The sequence below is a fragment of the Caretta caretta genome, chromosome 4, assembly GCF_965140235.1.
Source record: "Caretta caretta isolate rCarCar2 chromosome 4, rCarCar1.hap1, whole genome shotgun sequence".
Classification (NCBI taxonomy): Eukaryota; Metazoa; Chordata; order Testudines; family Cheloniidae; genus Caretta; species Caretta caretta.
The window spans coordinates 49,033,000-49,042,110 of NC_134209.1; the positions used below are offsets into that span (position 1 = coordinate 49,033,000).

The following is a 9,111-nucleotide window of genomic DNA, read 5'->3' on the forward strand; positions in this document are numbered from 1 at the left end:
GACGGGCCCTCATGTTCTTTGGAACTGTATTGTATGCTTATTTACAATATATTTAGCTCAGTAGAACTCTCTTTTTTGTTAGTTCAGGCAATGGCAAAAATTGGCAGAGCACACTTTTGCTCGCCAGTGATGATTAGCACTTAAGTAGCGTTTTTCATCTTCAGACTGCTTTGCAAACAACTTCTAACAAATCCTCACAACACTGATGGATGTAAACCTAACCCAGTATTTTTATTCCCTATTTTAAAATTGGGACCTGGGGGGAGTGATGCAAAGTTTTAGTTGACCCTGGCAAAGGTCAGGAAGTTAGTATTAGAGCCTGGATTTTAATTTGTTCCTTGTTGCTAGCACTCAGTCCACTAAACCCTGTCTTTCTCATTAGTAAGTGATATATAACTGGAAGTTCAGTTTCCAGGAATTCTCTTCAGTGGGTGAAGTACTGGACCACTTATATAGCTCATAGTGTCATGAGGTACAGTACAGACTTAAACCTGAATATCTTTCTGGTAACTTCATTTTCCCTGAGTGGTATTTTGATTCTTAAGTAAATTAGTCAATTTAAGGACTATGCATTCACATACATGCCTGCTCAACCAAGTTGTTTGTAGTGTTGCTGTAGCTGTGTTTGTCCCAGGGTAGGAGAGAGACAACTTGTGTGAGGTCATATCTTTTTTTGGATCAGTTTCTGTTGATGAAAGAGAAGAGCTCTGTGGATCTTGAAAGCTTGTCTCTCTCACCAGTAGAATATGGTCTAATAAAAGATATTCCCTCACCTGCCTTGTCACTCAACCCAGTGTAAATTTCAAACTGAAATATTCACATTTCCATAAGTTGGGAACTTTTCCGTGCAGACTTCTTTTTTTAGAAGGGTTCACTGTTGGCTTCTTATAGACCTAACAAAACTGTTTTTCAGAAAACATTGCTATCAACTCAGAGCTTTATCCAACATCCACATGAAGATGTTAAGAAAAAACGAGTCTGTCCTTAAAGCATAAAATTCAGTTTGCTGCTCTTGCTAACTTTTTATCTTCTGTTTTTCTTTAGGCTGGCTGACTGTGGGACCCACCCTCACAAACAGCAACTTTAATGCAGAAACCTATGCCTCCTACTTCACGGCTCCAAATTCAGATCTGACTGGTTGTACAGAAGAGATTGAGCGACTTCGACCTAAATCACCACCTCCAAAATCCAAGTCGGACCGAGGAGGTGGAGCTCCTAGGGGAGGAGGAAGAGGCGGGACTTCAGCTGGCCGGGGAGAGAGAGGCAGAGAGAGGAATAGAACTAATTTCCGGGGTGAAAGGGGTGGATTCAGAGGGGGCCGCGGAGGTACCCACAGAGGAGGCTTCCCCCCACGCTGATTACATTTGCGTCATTAGTTCTCCCTCTGGTCCTATGCCTCTTCTTCTTCATATCTTTTTAGTCCTGTTTCCACCAAGATGAGTCATTCCAGGGACTCAATCCAGATGACTTTTTTTAATTGAGTGTGCTTTCTGCAAGCAGTTCCTGATACTTTGGCACATCACCTTACTTGGCAGTTGGGATCCAGCACCTGATGGCAATGAGCTGAGAAGCCTCCTGGCAGCTTTCATTCACCAGGAAGGAGGTCAGAGCAGCCTGGGAACATCAGAAGGGGTTATCTCCCCAAGCTGTGAATAGGATTTGAAGAGGAGTCATTTGCTCTGATCTTTTCCAACTTAAAAAAAAAATAAAAAATCTTTCAGCTTTTTTCTTTAATGCTTCCCTATAAACGCTGAACAGATCCCCCCCTTACCTTTTGTGTAGGTATCAGTTTCTTTCCATTATCAGTATGATGGGTCAGGACTCAGAGATGCAATTTGAATTTGCATGATGATGATACAGACTTGCATTGTATTTATGGAAGGAAAAATGGTGTGTCTGTAATAGCATTTATTTCTTCCTCCCCTATATTCATAACTAAACAGAGGAGTAATATTGAATAAATAGAGCTCTATTTTTTTCTATTTGTTTTAAATTTCCCCAGTCATTCCTGGGAGTAGTTTTGTAGTATTTTTATTTTTCACTTATATTTAAAACATTTTTATCTTTGATATTTGGACTGAAAAACCAGAAACAATTCTATGTTGTCACTTGTAATGCTTCATGGAAAGCAAAAAGTGGCAGTCATCCATATTTGTTTGTTTACGTAGACATGCATTGATTTAACGTAGAGAATCTTGCCCTTTGCCTGTTTACTGTCTTATTTGTGACTAGGGAAAGCCAAGTTTTTATTACAAAATAAATGCAGTACGAATAATGAAACCGCCCCAGTGAAGGTAGTATTTGGGGAAAGGGGAGAAAGCCATAAAGAGGGAAAGTGCTTCCAGAGAAATCTGGATAAACTCCACCTGCAAACACAATGCTCAGAGATTGAAAAACTGTGTTCAAGCTTTGCTTTGTCAGTGGATCTTTAAATAGTAAGTGATGTGTGGATGAGAGTGTCTTATAGAAAATCAGCTTCAGACTACAACTTTGAAAGAGAAAGTGATTCACCTTTATTGTAACTGTGTGGTATTTGTTTTTAGATAAGCCAGCTCTGTAAATCAGTTGTACGGTACTTGATGCCTATGAACAAATCCTGGCCCCACTGAAGTCTAAGGGATTTTGCTGTGGATTTCATCGGGACTAGAATTTGTCCCTGGGACTCTTGTACTTCTTATCTACTGAACTTTTAAATGAATGTCCTGTAAAGTGGTGAATAATGAAATTTATTTCAGTATTGTTTTTGATAAACATCTTCCCTAATATTTTCTAGAATTTTTTGGTTTTATTTAAATGTAGGTTTTATTCATTCTTCAATTTGCCTTTAAAGTTTTTATTTTGTTGGTTTTCTGCTTAGGCAATTCAGCTTTTCTTTATAAAGGAACAGAGGTTCCTATTGTGTTAATGGATGAAATCTCCCATCATTTTTTTGCTTAATGGTTTTTTTTAACACACACAACCTCCTCCCCCCCCCCCGTGCTTTATAATTTGGACAGTTTACTGGACTCTGATTTTAGTAACTGTAAATGGCAATTGGTGATGGGTGAATAAATCTCTCCACTATATACATTGTACTTCTACCTGTGTCACATCTGCAAAGCTGAGGAGTGACTCGAAGTAGAAGTTGGTTGAGTTGGGGTCCTTGAATCCTTGATTTTCTAGAATATCAGTAGCTCATTTGAACATCAGTGATGCTTGCAGCGGATTGCATCTGGAACAAGCCAGAATGCTTAATAGTTGTGGGCCACAACCTTTGACTATTGTACATGCTCAACATTAGAGATGGCACCCTCATGCCACTGAAAACAACTTCTGTAAGGTGAGGAGGAAAGTGATATTAACCCAGTGCTTTCTTCCTCTGATTCTTCTTCCTCATACATGCCTTCTCTACAGTTGAAGAACAAGTATTCTGGCATAAAATATGAAAGGAGCAATGAATCCTCGATACTGCACTCTAACCTAAAAATAACTCTTAAAGGAGAACTGAGATGTCTTGCTTTAGGTCAGAATGGCAGAGTTGGGAAAACTGTTTAAGATGGGAAAGCAATAAATGTCTGCTAATCGCTCCTAAGGCTTCAACTGCCTTTGGATGCACACTGCTCCCATTGATGCCAGTGAAAGTCCCATATACACATTGACAAACAAACTTGCTCCTTGTCAACTGATGATGTTGACTCTCAGGAAAATATGGATTCTTGAATGTCATCCTGGCAGTTTTCTGTGCTTCAGAGGTATACTAGGGCTGTGTGCCCTGTTGTGTCAGCACTGATGCAGAGAGACTGCGTCTCCATGTGACAAGATAGTACATTATCCATATTTGATCTATCCTTGACTGACAACATTAGTGCTTTGTGGTGATGACCTCTGTTCATGAGAAAGTGAAGCTATAACCTTTTCAGATAGACTGTAAAAATGCCACCATTTGGTAACTTCTGATCACTATTGACCTGGGCCACACTTGCACTTGTATTCTGAAAGGAAAGGCTTTGTATCCCGTTACTAATGGCCATCCTGTCTCTTGATAGGAGCATTTTCACAGGAGAGGGGTGATGATTACACTTAGCCAATTATGGACATCAGGTGAGTCTTTTATCTAACATATTTAGCTAATTCGAGCACTTCCCATTCTTGAAGACGGAACCAAACAGAACGTTCTCCATTTCAAATTTTGTCACATGCTTAATGCCACCTTTCTTATTTCTGCAGCATATTCTAGTATAGCTGCTTAGTTCTCGTCCTGTCTGTTCAGGAAGTTACTTATAAAGTGTGATCTTCAAAGTTCTATTTGTGCAGCAAGCAAAGGATTTGACAATGACATAGGCTAGCCTATTGGGACAGCTAAACATACTGCTTCAAAAGAATTTTAAAACTCAATCGACTAATTTTCTGTGTAAAACTAGCCATCTTGAGTCTTTTTTGCTCTCATATACTGTCACTTGTAATAAATTTGTTGAAATGTTAAATGTACTGTTAAATTGTTTGAAAAAATGGAAAATGTTTTCAGAATGTCTTTCCATGAAATAGTATACCATTAGCACTGCCTGGTTATGTATAACTTAGCATCCCTTGTAGGCCACGTATCTAACGCAATTCATGTATTTCTACAGTGATTGCTAGTGATCTTCCAAAGGTTCTAGTACTTGTGGAAACTTAGGATATGTCTTTTTGGTTCTTTATGTGAAGGTACTGGTGGATGTAGGATGTTTGTAGGAATTTGAGGTTTGTAGGAAGCCCTTAGTCATCATTTTGTGAATATTGTAAATTTTGTCAGTTTATGTTGATGGAAGTCAAGGAAATGCACCAATGAAAGAACGGTTTTGGCCAGTCATAGTGCAGGTGGTGAGAGAGTTCCATGGACCAGCCACAGTGCAGAGAGCTCTGTAGGCATGCCAGCTCTTTGAACTTTGACTAGGATTGGTTGGTTTTTCTCAGCCCTTATGTAGGAGTCGGAAGGCATATTCTGTGACAATGGGGTTCTTGTCTCTCTCCATAGTTATATCATTATTATAAACAAGTATAACAGGAACCTCATGTACACAGTCAAGTGAAAACTTAAAAATCTAAAACTGCTGAAATAAGATTTAAGTTTGTGAAACAGACAATAGCACATTTAAAGAGAGATTGTATAGTCTGCCCCTAATACTTATTCCAATCCATTACGCACCTGGAACCTTTTATGTGCAGGGTACTACCTTAAAGTAGGAACACCTGATCTCCAGTCTTGACCTTTTGGGGTTTATTTATTACTTTCCAGCTTTCAAAAAATCTCTAAAGTTTAGAAGCATTTTGGTTCTTTAAGATCCAAACACTGTTAATGTATTCATATTCCTTGCAAGGGATTGGAGTCTGATCCTATCTTTAAGGTAACTTTGAATGCACTTAGAATCATAGAATATTAGGGTTGGAAGGGACCTCAGGAGGTCATCTAGTCCAACCCCCAATTTTTGCCCCAGATCCCAAATGGCCCCCTCAAGGATTGAACTCTCAACCCTGGGTTTAGCAGGCCAATGCTCAAACCACTGAGCTATCCCTCCCCTCCACTTGAGAGGGTTAAATGGCATTCAATCCAACTGCAGTGAATATTTTTTTTTCACTAGCAACCACATTGGATCCCAATGAAGAAATTTAATTCATCAAGATTCTTCCATTGGCTTTAGTGACCTTTAATTTCAAAGGATTAAATACAATGTTAGGAAAACTGTGATAAGGGATAGGAAATGTCCATTCATGATTGTATCAAGAACACTCTGAAAGTCTTCATTTTGTTATGGTACAAGCATCTGTCTGTCAGTTTTGTTCTTTTTTTGACCCATTATGATGTATTCTCGTAGGGATAATTAGAGTAAATAAAAGCACTTAATAAATGACACCACCTATTTTTGTATACAGTAACAACTGTTCACAAAAAAAAGAAAAAAGGTTGGTTTGTATGCTGAGAAACTGCACCAAATTTTAGCCAGGTAGGATATTCTAGTAAGGATCTGGAGTTTTAGTTATCAAAAAGATGTAGAAGAGCCTATTAAAGATTGTTTAAAATGTCCAGAAAGTTACCTGGTATCTCTGAAGTATAAGTGGGCTTTTATTAGTCTGATTATTTTTGGTGGTAGGTGGTATTTTAGTGACACCTATAGTTAAGGTTGGCCAGAGTTTTCTGTTGTACGATCTTGTTTGCAGTTACATGTAACTTTGCCAGAGTTAAACTGTTATGGCTGAAAATTCCCATCTGCTTTGTTGAGAACCTCTCACAACTTCGTTCTGTGGAACAAGGACTTGAAATGTGTCCGGTTGGTCGTCCTGGTGTCAGGGTGGGATGTCCGTTTGCCCTTCTGTTACAGAAATGTTTGCATGTGGCCAAGTTATAGGCCTTTGAAAAATCTGTATATGTTCAATAGAGACTTGTTAGAGTTTGACAGCTAAATTCTCTGATCATGCTCCAGCCCCTCACAGCTTCTACATGCCGACTGGAGTGTGCATGTGCCTTCCCCATAGAGTTATTGAACATGCTCCATCACAGGGCTGCAGCAGCTGAATAGGACTCTCTTTGCAATTGTCCTGCTGGAGGGAGAATGGAAACTTTTTTCCCTGTGCGCTCAATGCCTTCCCTTTTGGGGGTGTGGTTAGTGAGGAGGAGGAGTTGGCCTGATTGACTGTAGAAAAGTGAGGGGTGGAGGGCAGGCAGGGGTAGAAGCTGGCAAGGGGTAGAGCTGAGGAACAGGTGCTGGAAAGGGAAGAGTGACAGGAACAGAGGGGGATAGAAACAAAGGGGAGAAAACTGAGCTGGGGGGAGAATAGGAGTGGCAGGGACTGTAGCAGAGCAGGAGTCAGGCATGGGGGTGATGAGTAGAAGCCGGGAGGGATAGTCACAGGGGAAAATTGGGGAGTGGGGTGGGTAGGAGCAGAAAGGGAGAAGGAGGTGGAAGGAGAGGGATGGGGTGGAAGGGTCTGTAACCACTAAAGCACGCTCCCCTACAGGACCTGGAAAGGAATCCATTTTCCCTGAGTCTCAACATTCTTTGTCTAGCAAACAGGTGTGAAACCCACTATCGAAGTATGTTTCCATCCCACTCTAATGGCAGGTACCCATGGTAGTAGGTAACTTCTGTACTACACGACACGCCCAACAAAGAAAGTAACAGAACACCACTAGCCATCACCTTCAGCCCCCAACTAAAACCTCTCCAATGCATCATCAAGGATCTACAACCTATCCTGAAGGACGACCCATCACTCTCACAGATCTTGGGAGACAAGCCAGTCCTTGCTTCCCAGACAGCCCCCCAACCTGAAGCAAATACTCACCAGCAACCACATACCATACATCAAAAACACTAACCCAGGAACCTATCCTTGCAACAAAGCCCGTTGCCAACTGTGTCCACATATCTATTCATGGTACACCATCATAGGGCCTAATCACATCAGCCACACTATCAGAGGCTCATTCACCTGCGCATCTACCAATGTGATAATATGCTATCGTGTGCCAGCAATGCCCCTTTGCCATGTACGTTGGCCAAACTGGACAGTCTCTACGTAAAAGAATAAATGGACACAAATCAGAGATCAAGAATTATAACATTCAAAAACCAGTCGGAGAACACATCAATCTCTTTAGTCACTCGATAACCGACCTAAAAGTGGCAATTCTTCAACAAAAAATCTTCAGAAACGGACTCCAACAAGAGACTGCTGAATTGGAATTAATTTGCAAACTGGATACAATTAACTTAGGCTTGAATAAAGACTGGGAGTGCATGTGTCATTCCACAAAGTAAAACTATTTCCCCATGTTTATTGCTTCCTCCCCACCCCCCACTGTTCCTCACACGTTCTTGTCAACTGCTGGAAATGGCCCACCTTGATTATCACTACAAAAGGTTCCCCCTGCCCCCCTCTCCTGCTGGTAATAGCTCATCTTACCTGATAACTCTCTTGTTACAGTCTGTATGGTAACACCCATTGTTTCGTGTTCTCTGTGTATATAAAATCTCCCCCGCTGTATTTTCCACTACATGCATCCGATGAAGTGAGGAGTAGCTCACGAAAGCTTATGCTCAAATAAATTTGTTAGTCTCTAAGGTGCCACAAGTACTCCTTTTCTTTTTGCGGATACAGGCTAACACGGCTGCTACTCTGAAATAGGTCAAAAGTGTTAACATACCTTTGTCACTGTCCAGCATTAAACAAAGTCTAGGGTTTGGTATACAGAGACCTCAGCCTACCAAGGCAAACCAACCATTACAAATCCTTCTAACTTTTTATTACAGATACAGAGGAGGAGGAAAAACAGTTAAAGCATCTGACGTGAAGTGTTAGGTAAGGCTTTCATTTTAACAACCTTTCTTGTCCCTTTTCCCTTTAGCTGGAGAGAATTATAAGGGGGGGAAAAAACCTTGTCTGGCTGTCTCTTAGATAGTAGTAAAGGTCATAATTTTCCTTTTGGGGAAAAGAGAAGTTGATTGAGATGGACAGGTACTGTTGCTGCTGTTAGACTGATCCCATTTCATTTCAGATGATGACTGGGGACTCAGCTTGAGCTGATAGGGATGGCTACATGTCATCTGAATCCCTGTGCTTGATCTGGTCAAGGCGTCCTTTAGTATTAGGAAGAAAAAGGGAGACGGTGGGGGTGATAGCCGTGATGGTGAAGCTCACTCCAGTAGCCTCTGTCTGTCCTTACCCTCCCGAAGTCTCTTCCTTTAAGGACCCACAAAGCAAATGGCAGATGGAATAGCTCACTTCCTCAATATTATGTCTACCAATTAGGCCTAATATCTGCCACACGAATTTTGGTTAACTATTTCTGGTTCCACATCTCCTGTTTTTAGTAAGCATAATTTTAAGCATAATTATTATCAATATGGCCTTTTTTGTTTGGGCTAATTTTGTCTGTCTGGTTCTCCTGTGCCTGTTTATAACATTATTGAAAGCAACTTAACTTACTTTCCATTACCATTTGGTATTATAGTTATTGTAACACCTTATGAACTTTGATATACTTTTTACAGTTGAGCTAACAATTAATGAAAATGTGTTGGCCCAGTAACCAGAACGCTATCCCTCTTTTTTATGAACTAATTTTTCCTAGGATTGGATATTTGTTCATAAAAT

The 9,111-nt window shown here is 40.5% G+C and overlaps 1 protein-coding gene across 2 annotated transcripts in view; it reads left to right on the plus strand.

Moving 5' to 3' along the window:
- METTL14 (methyltransferase 14, N6-adenosine-methyltransferase non-catalytic subunit) overlaps positions 1-2,765 on the plus strand; it is a 31,443-nt gene extending 28,678 nt beyond the window's left edge. For both annotated transcript variants that reach the window (XM_048847132.2, XM_048847133.2), the window contains exon 11: positions 1,045-2,765. In XM_048847132.2, coding sequence (XP_048703089.2) covers positions 1,045-1,358 — 314 coding nt within the window. In that variant the 3' untranslated portion in view covers positions 1,359-2,765. The remainder of the gene's footprint in view (positions 1-1,044) is intronic.
- The last annotated feature ends 6,346 nt before the right edge of the window (positions 2,766-9,111 follow it).